General features: G+C 35.4%; 3 protein-coding genes across 3 annotated transcripts; all 3 read left to right on the top strand.

Annotated features, from left to right (window-relative positions):
* The first annotated feature begins 528 nt into the window (after window positions 1-528).
* LOC108558122 (lactosylceramide 4-alpha-galactosyltransferase-like) lies at window positions 529-2,166 on the top strand. The gene is made up of 3 exons (XM_017914933.1): window positions 529-660; window positions 885-1,662; window positions 1,719-2,166. Exons 2-3 carry the CDS (start codon window positions 890-892, stop codon window positions 2,017-2,019), a joined length of 1,074 nt encoding a protein of 357 aa, XP_017770422.1. The 5' UTR covers window positions 529-660; window positions 885-889; the 3' UTR covers window positions 2,020-2,166.
* Window positions 2,167-3,373: 1,207 nt separating this feature from the next.
* Window positions 3,374-6,104, top strand: LOC108558153. The gene is made up of 6 exons (XM_017914975.1): window positions 3,374-3,707; window positions 3,762-3,943; window positions 3,995-4,171; window positions 4,224-4,408; window positions 4,461-5,662; window positions 5,723-6,104. The coding sequence occupies exons 1-6, from the start codon at window positions 3,617-3,619 to the stop codon at window positions 5,869-5,871; spliced, it is 1,986 nt and encodes a 661-aa protein (XP_017770464.1). The 5' UTR covers window positions 3,374-3,616; the 3' UTR covers window positions 5,872-6,104.
* A 1,883-nt stretch (window positions 6,105-7,987) lies between these two features.
* LOC108558135 (monocarboxylate transporter 14-like) lies at window positions 7,988-15,903 on the top strand. Its single transcript, XM_017914954.1, has 5 exons — window positions 7,988-8,392; window positions 13,062-14,195; window positions 14,257-14,461; window positions 14,517-15,492; window positions 15,551-15,903. The coding sequence occupies exons 2-5, from the start codon at window positions 13,426-13,428 to the stop codon at window positions 15,724-15,726; spliced, it is 2,127 nt and encodes a 708-aa protein (XP_017770443.1). The 5' UTR covers window positions 7,988-8,392; window positions 13,062-13,425; the 3' UTR covers window positions 15,727-15,903.
* The last annotated feature ends 148 nt before the right edge of the window (window positions 15,904-16,051 follow it).

Raw genomic sequence — 16,051 nt, forward strand, 5'->3', positions numbered from 1 at the left:
AGCGACTCTGCTGAGTCCGTTCTTCGTGTTCCTCTACCTGGTGCACATGATCTTCCGATGTGCATCTATGAGCGTCACCGTGCTCAGCATCATCGTGATGGTGGTGATCGGTCTCCCGGTGCTAACAATCCTCCGATGGGTATATTCCATCTACAACATGATATATAAACTGTTGCTCTGCTTCTATTTATCTGCACGGACCAACGCAGTATATGCCCGGAAAGTCACGTCAAATCTCTTCCAGCGTCAAGCCATACGATAACAATTATTTTTTTATCTTACGTATAATATAGAGTTTTTTTTGTATTTCCGTTTTTCTTTTGGTTCTTAATGTAGTTATCACTTTGATAAATAAACGTATATATTTTTCTACATTAAATTGTATACGTTTCTTTCAAAAGTCTCAATAAACAATATTTAATTGATAAATAAGCGAGGGTACGAGCCGGCGCATTATGTAAGTGAGGACAGAATCCAAACACAGCAACTGGCGCATGTGCGCGCTTTTTAATACGAATCAATAACACACAGTCCACGAAGAACATACACTGTTTTCCAACAGTTCCAACATGTATACAAATATAACCTTCCTGGCTTCCTGAATTTTGCATTGCTGAGGAGACATCGTTATGTAAACATCACTGTGGACATTTACAGAAGGTAGCTAATTCACATTAATACGTTTTTAAACCGGACGACGACACTGCACGACCACTAAATTCGTTCGTTCTCTTAAAAATAGAACTCGACTATTATTCCAATTATGTAACTCAAAATGTTTTTGCGGTGTATAAAGTTGACGTGCTGATATTTATTGTGTAAACACAAAACTTATGTTTACTTAAACAATGAAATTTTATTCATTTTTTGTTTTGTCCTTACAGAAAATATGCGAATTCACTTTAAGAGCGTGTTCGCAATAGTGACATCGCTTATATTGACGGCGTTGCTGTTCGATGATATTAATCGTACAGTCAATGATATTGGAACGCAGATTTATTATTACATGCACCCGGAGAAGAGCATTTACTGCTATGAAGGAGGCGACTCTAATCTGCCGAAACTCACGGACATGGATGTCAGGAAAGGAAAGTCGATTTTCCTGCACGAAACTTCTTGCAGATCTGCTGAAAATGGGAAAATCACAATACTTCCGCGGCAAGCGTGTGCTGTGGAATCAGCGGCTCGATTGAATCCGAATCTCGATGTCTACTTAAGCTTCTCATCATCCGGCGATTTAAAATCTGAAGGCAGCCAAAGCGACCGCATGCTTCTCAAGCTTTTAGAGTATCCCAACTTGAAGATCGTCCACCTGGACTATGCAAATTATACGAAAAACACTCCCCTTCAGAATATCTACAGCAACGGGTACCTGGCAAAAAGCAGTTACGCTCAATCCCATGCCAGCGACATACTAAGATATTTGACTCTGTACAAATACGGAGGAATCTACTTGGATATGGATGTAGTTGTCATTAAGTCGCTGGAGAATTTGAGCCCGAATTATGCTGGCATCGAAAGTATACGTAATGTGGCTGCGGGTGTTCTGAGCTTGGATTATACGGGCGTTGGACACGACCACGCTAAGAACTGCGTATTCGACTTGATGGATAACTTCGATCGGCATTCTTGGGGTGAGAATGGGCCAGGTGTTATTACAAGGTAAGCTCAACTCCAAAAATAGATCAACATATTTGTTGACTCTGATATTTTTTCAGGCTACTGAGGAAGTTGTGCAACGTTCAATTAGGAAAGGACATGGTGCAGAAGGCGTGCGGTAATTTCACCGTTTATCCCCCCTACATGTTTTACCCCATTCCGTGGGGGGACTGGAAGATGTATTTCGAGCCAAATAAATCGTCGGAAGTAAGTAAATTAACCAAAGACTCGTATGTGCTGCACGTTTGGAACAAGCACAGCGAGCAAGAGTTAATCTCTAAGAATTCGCAAGCGCCGTACACAGAGTACGCACGCGAATATTGTCCAAAGATATTCAAAGAATGTGATAACTACTTCTAAATTAAACTAGTCATCACTGGTTCGCCATATTTTTGCAATAATGTAAATAATAATAATAATTATAGGTTTAAGCAAATAAAAATTGTTCAAATCAAAATCGGCGGATAGTCAACCGCTGCTGAGAGTACAAACAAAGTTTTATAATTGTAAGTGAAAATAACTTGTTTTTTTTTACTAAATAAATATTGTTTACAAATATATTCATTCTTCCATTATTTAACACAATTTTTTTGAAATATAACTCTAAATCTTCTTTCGAATAAGAAATACTTCAGTACTAAGAAATCACATAACTATGACACATAAACAATAACGTATTTATCGTTAATGCACTAACAAATCCTTGAAAATTGTTCGACATATTTCTGCAGTGACATAGGTCGAAACTTAAATACATTACTATAAACACACAACTCAACAATAGTACACTTATATCTAAATTATTTCAAGTGGAATTTATTGAAATTACTGTGTGGACAAATGTATACACTCGTTCTTATATAATTTGAAACATTCGTATCCGAATACTCATGAAAAATACTATAAAAAGGATTCATTTTAAGGAATATTGAAAACATATTTTGGTTTATAAATAAATAATTCATTTACATATCACCACGAGATAACATATATTGTATACATGTCAATTGACATTAAGCAAGCTGGATTGTCTCGTTTCATATTGCGATTGATTGGATAGCCGAAATGAATGTGACACAACCCGATTAAGCTATTAACACAGATGAGTGCATAACAAACAATTTGTGCAAACTCTTTATTGATCATTTCAATTCAATCCATTTAAAGCGTAGCGCTGAAACAATTTCACAACAATTGAACAATTGCATTTGTTTTTTCAAGGACGTTGTTTTCCATGCATTATTATTATTATTACATAAGAAGCGTCATTGGCAATTAACTATTTTGCAAAATAAAATTATTATTATCATTATTAGCAGAAGTAAAATTAATTGTGAGATGGTTTTTCCCATAACCGGAGATTGAGACAATTTGCGAAAATTAATGGATTTTTAATTATCATTCATAAAAAAATCTTTCTGTTTTTATTAGATTTGGTTTGATTAAGATAAGATGTATATAAGATGAGTTTTACGTAGGGGATATTTCTTGATGCACAACAGAGTAATACAATATGTATGAGAAGTTGTGTGAAATAGGACTCCTTTAAATCCATACGTAACGGAACCATATAATATATTCAACAGTTGCAAATTTTATAAATTGCAAGCATTTAAGTAGCAGACAATTATTGCTGGAAATAATTAAGCAATTATTTTTTTGTATTTTAATATAACATATTTTTGTTAGTAAAAATTGGCATTAGAATAAGTAAACTTTTAGAATTGGTCCACGTGTCCAAATGTGAAATTGTATATATATATATCTAAAAGTATTTATAAGCGTGATTCGCGTATCCTATAAAATGCGATTTGATAATGCATTATGAGTATTTATGTGCATCCCGATAAGCGGTTATTGTCGGGGTCGGTAGGTCTCAATTATCGGCCTGATTTGTCGATGTTACAAAACAGTTGCCGGAAAGTCTTCACAGACTCAGACACAAGCTCCAAAAGAAATGGCAACGAAGAGAGAGTTCATCTACACGACACTCGTGTTTCTACTAACAGCAACATGCTTGGCTCCTCTCATTTTCTTCATTTATCTAGGTGAGCATAACACATTAACAATATTCAGACGTGATCCAAGTACTTTCCTTCCAGCTATTCAGGTAGTTCGGTATTTTTGGTACAGTTTCGTCTGCTTCATGCATCCGGAAGTACAAGTTATCAAGGAAACTTCGTTAAGATCGTTGGTGGACACGCAGAGGAATCAAGGGATCATAGCTGTCCTGCAAACGATCAAAGGAGAGCCAAATTATGAAGCTGTCAAACGACATTTAGAGGTAACATTTGCTTGTCAATTTATTGTTTCATTGAATTGTATTCATTTGTAGAATCTGATCGAACGTACGGATAAATTCGGAAACTTGGTTTTTCCGAACTTGAGACAATGCTTGGTGAAGAAGTACGGACTGCACGCTTGGCAGGAATGCCAATTCCAGTTGGACCAGCATTTAATCATAGCTCCAAATACCTTTAGGGGCCGCATATTGTCTAATTATAATATACAAGTAATTGGTTACGATCAGCGAACTGCTTCAATTAAACTATGCACAATTTTAGGAATGCGTTAGCGAAACCGTTTCCAAATACATTCCCGTAGGAATCTCACCATGGCAATTGGTGATTATTCCATCAACTGCCCATCAGCATTACATCCTACTCAAAATCCACCATATGCTTCTTACGGACACTCTGGGAGTTGCAGAAATGTTCCCACTTTCGCCAGTAACAAGAACGAATATACTGTAAGTCTCAAATCAATTTAAATAATCTCACAGATGAATAATTTAATTTTAGACCTTCAAAATCTATATTGAGAAATGTGTTTAAAACACCCGAATACATTTCGACTTTGATGGAACGTCTTCTGGAAGATTTCAACAATCTTTGGAATGAGTTCATCGCTACTTACGATCCTCTGGAGAGACCTGAATTAACTAAATCTACTCCGAATTTAGTTTACTTCACGGCTGCAACAGCGATTTCAATGGTTTCAGCATGGAAAGAGTTCAAGAAAAATTATAAGATTATAAAAAGCGATTTAATATCACAACTGCGATTCTTATATTACCTAATCAAAAAGGAATTCGCAAGAAGATCTATAGGGGCTTACTATTTGTTAAAGAGCGTTTACGAAACGTTCCATCCGCGCACTATATTAGCTTTAGCGATGAAATTCAGTTGGAGGTTCTTCTTGGCTTTTACAATTAGGATTCCTAAACGCTTTTACGATGAACTTAGAGCACTCCACTCCTGCTTGACTTTACAATACTGCGGTTATCCCAATACAACCGTTGGGTTCATTTACAATTACGTCCCGCTGTTTTACCACTCTTTGAAGGAGGCATTATATTATTTGAGTTTTGTAGTGCAGACGCCGAAAAACGTTTACGAAGAACTGACCAGTTCTAAGGATTCTATCGAAACTGTGACGCTGTGTGGAAGAAAGATGGTTTCATGGTCTGATCCGGTTGACAGTGATTTCATTTCGAAGTTGGCTCAAAAGCTTGGTGTTAGTGAAACGGAAATTCTACTTACTTTGATGAGTGTCGGAATCGCTAGATATCTGAAGCAAGTCAAGGATTTATCGCCGAAAACGATTTCGGTGACGGCGAGGAACATACATTCCGATTACATTTTCTGCCCAGGAAGAAAATGCGAAACTATTGGTGGTGTCATGTGCATTGATCTCCCTATACCTGTTAATAGTAATAAAGGAGATATCCTGGATCATCTTGCTGTGATCAGGAAGAACGTGCAGAGATCATTGGATACTCAGAAAGTCACGTACCTTTTGAGCATATTGCAGACCAGGTACGCAACGATTTCTAAGCTTTTACCGTCGACTCTTGTTGGAGTTTTCTTGAGAGGCCTTTCTTTGAAATACTCAGTCTCTTTCACGGAACTCACGGCTACTCAACCCAATATTAGTCAGAAAACCAACTGGGGACAGGAAATTATTTCTTCTATATATTGGACACCTCCACAAGCAAATATAAGTGAGTCTCCAAATTAATTGAAATATAAATTAAAATAACTAATTTTGTCCATTTTTGCAGGTATCTCTCTTTGCGTCAATCAGTTTGGCAATCAAACTGTTCTTGGAGTTATGTGTGACGCTCAAATCGCTCCACATCATCCGGCTTTGGCTAGAGGATTTCCTAAAGATTTATCAGAGTTAGCCAATGTTGCAGGTCTACAGATGTAAAATGTCGCCAATTTACTTCAATTCTTACTTTCAATGAGAGATCGTGTAAAGAGATATTTATGTGTCATGTATGTTGATGTATATTTCTTGTATTGATTTTGTCCCACACCCTTGAATATGAAATGCTAAAATCTAAAAATAAAAGCAGAAAATCTATAAAGCTGCTGTCCACAATTCTCATGAAATGATTACGTTCACAAAAATATAAATCCTCCAACTGAAACTACAATAAGAAAATGTACATTGATATTTCATTAAAGTTTTTATTATCAAGAATTAAACAAAAATGGGAAATACATTAAATTCACAAAAGAAAGACAAAAGATGAAAAATATTTTATTATTTATGTAAACTTTATATTATTTTATTTACAATTGAGTTTCTAATTAATAAATTGAGATTAGCTTATATAAATGTATAATATTTAACAATTTGCATTATTGTCTATCTTCTATAAAAAAAATGCAACAATTTGCAAATTTTATTAGATTCAATGAATTCTATTGTAGACATAGATAAACGAATTATATTGCCACAGACTCAGTGGTGCCGCAATATATACTATACGCTTGTTATAGCGAGTAGATACCAGTGCTTCCCAAACTTGAATATATTTCACTTCATTTTTTCCATATACTCAAGTCAGAATTCGATTAATTATATAATGAAAAACGAGAAAAGATAGGAATTTTTACAGAAATTCTCTTCGTTTTACTAGATATATAGGAACAACTATTTCCAACTATGAAGACAAAATTTTAGTTTACCTGGATTTTTTCTATCCATTGGGGATTCATGAATAACGGTTTGTAAATGGACCGAGCAAAATTTGAAATTTTCCATGCATTTCTATAGAAATTCATGCTTGTGTAAGATACATTTTTATGCGATATTGATGAGATATAACATATTTTGATACATTTAATAACAAATGTTACATATATTTTTGCGATTGAATGTTCGTCATAAGTATATCAAAAATATTTGTTACTCATTCATTTTTGTTTTCAATTTCGTAATAACCTTGGCATTTATTAAATCATTAAACCGAGACTCCGTATCAGACCAAACGACTTTGTAATCTATCAATACTTTTGATTTATTGAAAATTCTATAAAATACTTTAAGAGCACAATAGGTGGCAATTATAATAATTGCAAGTAAACTCATTTAAAGAATAGATTTTGTTAGGTATAAATAGAAGTGGCTTATTCAGAAATTATTTATAGAAAATTAATCAATAAAAAACGCAATTTACCAAAATTTATATGTAATAATTACTTTGTAATTATCACGTAAGTTGTATTAGAGTCACAAGTTTTAAATTAAAAGGTTTCAATAGACAACGTGATACTTGCCAAATACTTATCAATAATCAGTTTGTACTTTTGCGTAATGGTTATCTAAGTATGTTTGTCAATTACTTGGCAAGTATCCAGTAGTGCGTAATCAGTTTTATATAAGAATTGTATTTGACCATGATAAGAATATACAAAGTAGGATATTGTGGATTATCATCTTACCAAATGGCGTAGTGAATGAAGTAGAATGTAAACAAATCGTGGTAGTAAGTAAACAAAACTTTACGTTAAGTAAACAAATCTTTCAAATAATGCTAGTCGTTCGTTGCCCCTTTTTTAATTTTCTGAAAATGTGACATCTGTCAACCAATTAACATACATTGTGTAATTCTATCAAAATAATTGAAAGTGTTGTTCCTCCAAATAAGTCTATTCGTAAGTTGAAAATTAGCAGTTTAAAAGGTTTGGATTGACGTAAATATTTTGAAAACATTTTTAACAGAAATATATTATTTCCATATAATTTTCAAATGATTACAAAGCGTCTTTACAAATCATCATGTTTCTTAAATACAACTATGTTTATCTCTAATTTGATAAATGCAATTATATAATAAATTATATTTGAGATTTGATTGGATGCAATCTTAATAGGCGTGACATCTGAAAACTGTAAACCAATGGAAACGTCTTAATTTTCAAAATAATTTTGAAATCCTCGAAGCTTAGTGGATCGTAAAAATTGGATAGTTTGCCGGTAGGTGTAGCCGGAGGATAAGTTTGCACCGGTCGAACAGTTGATTATAGTTAGTAGAGTGGGTGCAACCGTTTTGTGTCCGCTGGCCATCTTGACTAGCCCCCCACGACGGCGGTCCTGGCACATTTGAATGACGTTTTATCGTTAATGTGAGGCGCTTCGAACTCATTCGAGTCTCGACCTACGGAGCAGGCAACACGCGAACCACCGCGCAATTTCAAAATACTCGTTGCGCGCGGTTTTTCCTCGAAGATAGATCAATAAATATATCGCTTGTGCGAATTCGCGTGCGCCGCCGCCCAAAAGTACTTCTTTTTTTCGACATAAATATACGAACCACCAAGACGAACACTTATGTACGAAAAAAAAATTAAAAATATTAAAGCAACAACAAAACCTAGGAACTAATCAATATTTGAAGGGTAACAATTTTCTTCGATCGAATTCCATCCAACAGACACCGGTGAGTATTTCCAAAATGTTTACAAACTTTAAAGCCTGTTAGATCTCAGATGTTTTGCTTTGTTCCTCTCTGTGTATACACAAGTTCTAGGTCCCAGAGAGCAGCTCTGCAAAGCAAGGATGAACTATTTTTAGTCCTTCTCTGAATCGAAAGCGCTTTCGCGTACAATTTTTCATCAGTGCCAACAGCAATTGCGAAATTTTTCATCCTACACCCTTTTATGTAACAACTTTTGAGTAGTAGCCGTATCTGCCATCCAGAGCATCTTTATCTCGTACCCATTGATTTTATTGACATTAGGCTTAAGCTATTCAAATTCGCGATAAAAAAAAACGATCGCAATGTTTAGTTATTAGAATCAAACTTTCACCGCTGCAGCCAGATTTCTCTCGGTGCAACAGCTTACCTTTCAATGAATTCCTAGAGTTGCATAACGAGCGCAATAAGTGCAGTGTTTGTATTTTTTTTTAAATTATTTGAGAGACAGCATCAAAATTACGTCAAGCGAAAAAGCGATTCGAACCGCTTCTTGTGTATGTTTTCGTCTCAATGTTTTTTTTTTAAATCAATCGCTCCAAAAAAACCGCTTCTGTTTACTTTTCCTCTTTTTCTTCTTCTACACTTTGCCTTTTATCGAAGCCGAACTTCAGATTACAATGATACTAATGCACCAGTTGAGAATACGCACTTAAATATATGAATAATAGAGGACTCGTGCTATTTGTCAACTAATCTTATCGCTCTATGAATTAGATAGTAATATCGTATGAAAAATGAACCGGATTGGTGTTGTTTCTTTCGAGGTGGTTTCTGTAGTTCTGTTTTGTTTTTCGTCAGGGACGCCGGAACCGTAAACCATGTCCAATAACCTTAGGTCAGTGCACAGATCCAAAATAAACAAATGCGAAAGGCGAGATTATTTGTGCTGAGCTCCTTACCATATTCGATTTCGCTTACGTCCAGTCCAGAACGATGGGTGGTTATATATACATATATATATATAATTTTTAGTTTGTTTTAATTGCAATGGGATTATGGGAAGTCGTTTATGTTATCCGCTCGAATTCGAGTTATTATTAACTCGGAACAATAATACGTTCAAGCTAATAATAACCTCTTCGCTCTGCCTTCAATATTATTATTAATAATTATTTATCTATTGTTTACATTAGCAGAACCGTAATGAATATATTTGCTAAAAAAAAAGTTGAAACCTTGAATTTATTTTCCAAGCATCATACCGAAAAAATAGTATGGATTTTCAACTTTCCAATAAACAAAATAATTTAACATTCTTTATAATTAACTTCAATTTAGTAATTAACACACGGACATTTCCAATTCAATTTTTATAATAACATGAATTTAATTTATTTTAAATAAGTTTCAGTAAATTTATTGTATATTTTAAAAATTAAACAAAATTTATGTAATCTGAATAGCGCAAAATTCACGTATTCCGTAAATCTAGTTAATTTAATTCATTTATTAAAACTTACGTTTTTTTTTTGTTATCTGAATTTTAAATTTATTGTTTTTTGTGAAGGCCATATGATTTTTTATTTATTGTTAAATAATTGTATACCGAAATTATTAACAGATTGTTAAGTGTTTGTACAATGCTACACTTTTGTTTATAATTTAATTTCCTGATCAAACCAGTTTTGCACAGAATTTAACAGTGTGCTAATAAATTGTAGTGCAATAAAATAAAATTTATCACTCATTCAATTTACAAAGATTATTATCATAAATTTTAATTATTAAACTGGAAGTCTTTAATTTTTGATTTAAAAAAAAACACTACATTCTTTACAAAAAGAAAGTTATAAACTAAAGTTTTCCTTTCCTAGAATTACCTTCAAAATGAAATTCTCGTTTTCATTTAGGCAACATTTTTAAAGTACATTAACTTCGACATTAGTATCACTCGAGTCAAGGATAATTTCATAAGTTCCAATACAAATGTGATTAAATTATAAACATGTAGAAATGAAGGTCTAAACTACCTAAACGATTGAGTTAAAATTATCACGTTATTTGAACCATTTGAGGATCATATTCCAATTACAAATGAAGCTACAAATATGAACGCATATGATGATTGTATTTATTTTCAAGAATATTTCTTCGGGTATCATTTTTTAAACAGATTTACACCGTTTACATTCAGATACGAGAGACAATTACAATATTTGCTTTTTTTTTCTGCTGTTGTTGTTCGCGAGTTCGTTAAACTTTGCGCATCAAATTACTATTGTTTCGTGTTCTATTTGCCACATTTTCCAAACAAAATTATTACTTTAATGAAATTAGGCTATGTTTAGAATTGCAACGGACAATGCATACGCCACTCGAGATAATTTTATCGATGCGATACGGTGTAACAAACGTACTTTCTAATAATGTAATTAACCCTTCGGACTTAATACAAGCTTCCTGAATGCACATATGAATTACGGATTTGATTGATAATTGCATGTAGATTGTGGACGTAGAGAAAGTTCTCACTGCAATGATCAATGCTTTCCTAGACGTTATGTGACTTAAGACAAGTATTACGTGCATTACCAATATTGATATAGCGTAATTGTTATTAGCTCATGATTTAACGACGATTTTGTGCATCGAAATTGAATTAACATCGGTTTACGTATCAAAATTAAATGAACTGGTAAACATGAAATGGAAAAGTTTTGCTTTTCTCGCGATTTTTTCCCCCTAGTCGTTTCGTAACGATCGTTTCGCACGGAGCCCACATAAAATTCATTGCAAATAAGTATTGCGGTGTGATGCGTTCGCTCCACTTTCCTAAAAATAAAAACCGGGTCCGTTCGAATATAACCAAATGCAAAGGTCCTCCAAAGGGAGAAACAAACATCGATACAGAAATTGTTTACTTCCCCCTTTGGATGACCTTTGCATTTGGTTCTGGATCGAGAGGAAAACACGGATACCTTGGCCACATTCCAAAAGACCCAAAATGAATGTGACGTCGAAAATACGCAAATGATGGAAAAATATACCGGCCGACGACAATATTTATTGCGTACGCGGAGATTATTTCTGTTTCGAACGTAAAGTATTCGGGTCTCGGAAAGTATTGCGAACAGAGCGAAATGTGGAACTATTGTTCGTATGAGGTCAAGATTAATACATCTTATCTCACCTAGAGATAAATAATTCATTCATTGAGACACTATAATTAGTATCGGAGCGTGTAAAATTTAATCCGCGTGGTCTCATCTTTTGCATAAGCCAAGTAAATATGTTCAGATTTTAAAGCGCAAATGTTAATCTCTCATTCTTGTACGAGAAATCCAGTTTAGTCTCGTTTTTTTTATTGTGGTTATACGAGGATTCCTTTTATCGCTAATCTATATTAAATAATGTTAAATAACTTTCTTATTATTGCGTCTATTATATTACTGAAACTAAATCCTCTTAGCAAATAAACTAAATATTATCTAATTATTCGTGAAACAAAGATTTGTTTTCAAAATATAGTTAAAAGGCATTAATAACTTTATGATCGTAACCAGTTGTGGTTAATTTCTTAGTTTTCCAGCTAACCATTACAAATGTGACTATATCATAAACATAAAGGAATGAAGTTTTAAATTACCTCTGCAATTGAGGTATTCAGAAAGTATTTACTCAAATTATCACGTTACCAAACGACCATTACCAATTGAGGATTATATTCATAACTTTCTTTTTGTTGCGTCTATTGGAACGAAATCCTCTAAATAAATAAACTATTTTTTATGAAGAATGTATGCATTTCCTATTTGTGTCTCAACTACTGTAAAATTGATTAATTTATAAGTAAATAACTACTGTTTAGAGTCGAGTGAAAATCTGTTAGATTTGTTAGATAAATATAGCCGTGCAATGCACTTTTCGAAGAGAGCAGTAAATCTATGCTTATCAACACTATTCGTAAGGGTATGAATTCCAATGGATTCTATTTTAAAATCATCGGTGTTGCTGTTTGCTGCCTTACAACAGGTTTTCGAATGGAAATTTCCGCTCGACGATGGTCGCGTTTTACGCGAACCGGGCAAACAAAGAGGCTACACTACACCGCACATAGACATACATATACGGCATATCGCTAAATCTTGTGTGTTCGTATGACGAAATCGCGTTTTGTAACATTTCGTTTCTCAGTTTTGTTTTTGTTTTTCTAAATCGAAATGCAAAATTCGCCCGAATCAATTCCAATTGAAGCGAATCAATTGGTGTTAACTAATTTGGCCCCACATATGCAATAGAACAGTAGTAACAATCGAATAAATAACTACATTATTGGCTGTAGCGCACGAGGAAAACGGCCGGACCTGGGGCAACAACGTTAATTGCCGCTGCGTGCAAACGCACGTTTCTTTATTTAATTTATTTGACCGATGTAAACAGTTTCCATTCTATTTTGGATTGTTTAAATGAAAACCAGTAGTTTAATATTATTATTTTTGTAATGATTTGTACCATATATTTATATAGTCTTTTTTATATTTGCGCGTAAATAAATATGAGCCAAAATGTTCGCGTGCCAAGGTAAAAAAAAAGTATATTCTATTTCCGATAATGTATTATGCAAGACAATGTAATGCGCATTTTATTTCGATTCAATTTATTTATTTTTATGTTCTTGTTTATTTTTCAGCGGATCAGTTCGCGTGTGATGCTGCACAGTTTCTGTCCAAGAAGACGCTAGCTCGCCAAATCTTCCAAGTGGTTATATATATTTTTGCGAATCTGTTGCTTCCGAGACACCGGTCATTGATGAGCAGTCATCGGCAACCACCACTTTCATCCCCGCTGGCTCCATCAACTTCAAGGAACACGTCGTGTCGCGATCCCCGTTTAAGACTTCAGGGTTGGTCCAAGCGTTGGATGCAGTGTACCCCTTATTGAGTAGTCCAACTACGTCACACGCTGTTTGTTTATTTCGTTTTTGTTCGTTTGTGATTTTGATCAGTATTATAGCCGTTTCGTTCGAATCCTATCGAAGCGATAATTAAGGGAGGATGGCCGAAGCGGAGGATCATTTGAACACGGATTCGACGGTCACCATACCGATTGAAACGAATGAGTCCTCGCAGCAGCAGCTGGAGGTGAAGTTCGCCGAATGCGAGAAAGATTCTATACTGTCGACGTCGCATTCGCATTTGAGTATTGATGACGATGAGAGCGATGAGGAATATAAGCCTAATATTCCCGATGGAGGATGGGGATGGATAGTGGTTCTGGCCTCGATGGTCATATCGATGATCGCCGACGGAGTCAGTTTCTCATTTGGGCTACTGTACATCGAGTTTCTGAATGAGTTTAAGGCGTCGAAATCTACGACTTCGTGGATCGGAAGCCTTTTCATGGCCGTGCCTTTACTGACTGGACCGATAATGAGTGCCTTGGTTGATAAGTACGGCTGCAGGAAGATGACAATCTTGGGCGGGTTGATTGCTGGTTCTGGATTCGTTGTCAGCAGTTACGTGGATAGCATTGGAATCATGTTTCTCACGTTCGGCGTCTGGTCTGGTTTAGGTCTAGGTCTATGCTATGTCACAGCTGTAGTGTCCATCGCGTACTGGTTCGACAAGAAGAGGACTTTTGCCGTCGGTTTGGGAGCGTGCGGAACGGGAATCGGAACGTTCGTGTACGCGCCTATGACACAATTTTTTATAGAAGAATACGGCTGGCGTGGAACAATTCTTCTACTTGCTGGAACGTTCTTCAATATGTGTGTTTGCGGTTGCCTTATGCGAGATCCGGCTTGGTGGATTCGAGAACAGAACAAGTATACATTATTAGCACGCTTCGAATGAACACCTTCAATTTATTGATTTCGTTTTCCATAGGCAATCTAGCAAAAAGTCATCGATTTGCTGTCAAGATGAGATTCCCGACATAGATGAACTAAGGAAGTTGTTAAAAGAAAGCAAAGAAGGAGAATATTTGCTCCAACATTTGGTCACATCCGTGGACTCGCCGGAGCACGTCAATTACAATGAGCATCACCGTTCCGACTTTAATTTGCCCACATTTGTTAAGTTAAACGAAAAAGTAAGTTACTATATACATTAGTTTCTGTTAATTGTAATGATACTTGATATTTTAGGTGCCTTTAGAAGTATTAGAAAAACTTAAGGCGAACAAAAGGCTGTACAAAGTGATCTTGGAAAACTATCCCAGCCTTCTGGTTTCCCGAAGCACCTCAGACAAGGGTCTTAATAAAAACTCGGAAGCCTTTACAACCAGAGTGCCTGTAACCTTATCAATGAAACTGAAGAAAGCCAATAACACTAAGGTATTAAAACATCAACAATCACTGCCCGTGGAACCACTGCACGAAACCCTATTGGTTCGGAAAGCATCGCTAGAGGAGAAGTTGCAGCGATCCGAGTCGATTCCTTGGTTAAAACGTCAATTCTCTACGACTCACTACTACAAGAACATACGTCTGCACAGAAACTCGATAATGTATCGCGGTGCGATGCTGAACATCCGAAAGTACCACCTGAGGGCGTCCAGTTGTCCAAATATTTATAAAAATTCGATGACCACTTTGGCGAAAGAAAGTACAGAGAAATGGTATACAGAATTAATAGAACTGTTGAAAGGAATGGCGGACTTCTCATTGTTCCTCGAATTCCACTTCCTCTTAATGTCACTGTCCACCATTCTCTTGTTCATCTGGTTCATTGTGCCTTATTTTTATCTAGCCGATCACATGAAACTCTTAGGATATACAGAATCACAGGCGTCTTTCGTCCTTTCGGTCATCGGAATGACAAATACCATTTCGATGATCGGTTTAGGTTGGGCTGGAGACCGGCCATGGCTGAACGTCATGAAGACTTACGCGGTCTGCTTAATCTTATGCGGAATTTCCTGCATGGGAATGCTGTTCTTCGCCTACGACTACATCCTGCTGCAGATAAGCTCCGGTCTGTTCGGGCTGTTTTTCGCAAGCAGCTTCTCGTTTACGCCTGTCATTCTTGTCGAACTTGTTCCATTAGAGAGATTCACAACCGCCTACGGCCTTATCCTTTTATGTCAGGGCATTGGTAATCTTTTAGGACCGCCGATTGGAGGTAATGTTTAAAAAAAAATGCACAATTTGTATAAAAATACTAAACCCTTTTTAATTAGGTCTGTTGTTCGATTTAACGCAAAAATGGACTCAATCATTCTACCAGGCTGGCTTATGGATCATAGTGTCTGGGATATTGATAGGTATTATACCGTACACAAAGAACAGGAAGATCTGGGGCTCAGGGCCCGTCGAAAAAGAGCTTGCGGCCAGCGAAAGAAGCAGCCTCTCGTAATACAATCTCAGTGGCCTTGCAAATACGTAATATCTAGTAAAACTCTCCATTGTTTTCATTAGGAACTTTGCATTGATTGTCTATTTATTAAGAAATGTATATTTTCTTGACTTTCAGCTTAACAACGTGGTGTGATAAATGTATTAACTTTAAAACTATATAAACTAAGTTAACGAATTGTTTCTTTCCTTTTTCTATTATTGAAATATCTTAAAGGAACGCACTTAATGTATTTTCATTTTATATAGTCTGAAATATATACACAATTTTTAATTAATACGTAATAACCTTAATAATACTTAACTAAAACGAAATTCTAAAAACA

Source organism: Nicrophorus vespilloides, unplaced genomic scaffold (assembly GCF_001412225.1).
Source record: "Nicrophorus vespilloides isolate i.1.1-1 unplaced genomic scaffold, Nicve_v1.0, whole genome shotgun sequence".
Taxonomy (NCBI): domain Eukaryota; kingdom Metazoa; phylum Arthropoda; class Insecta; order Coleoptera; family Silphidae; genus Nicrophorus; species Nicrophorus vespilloides.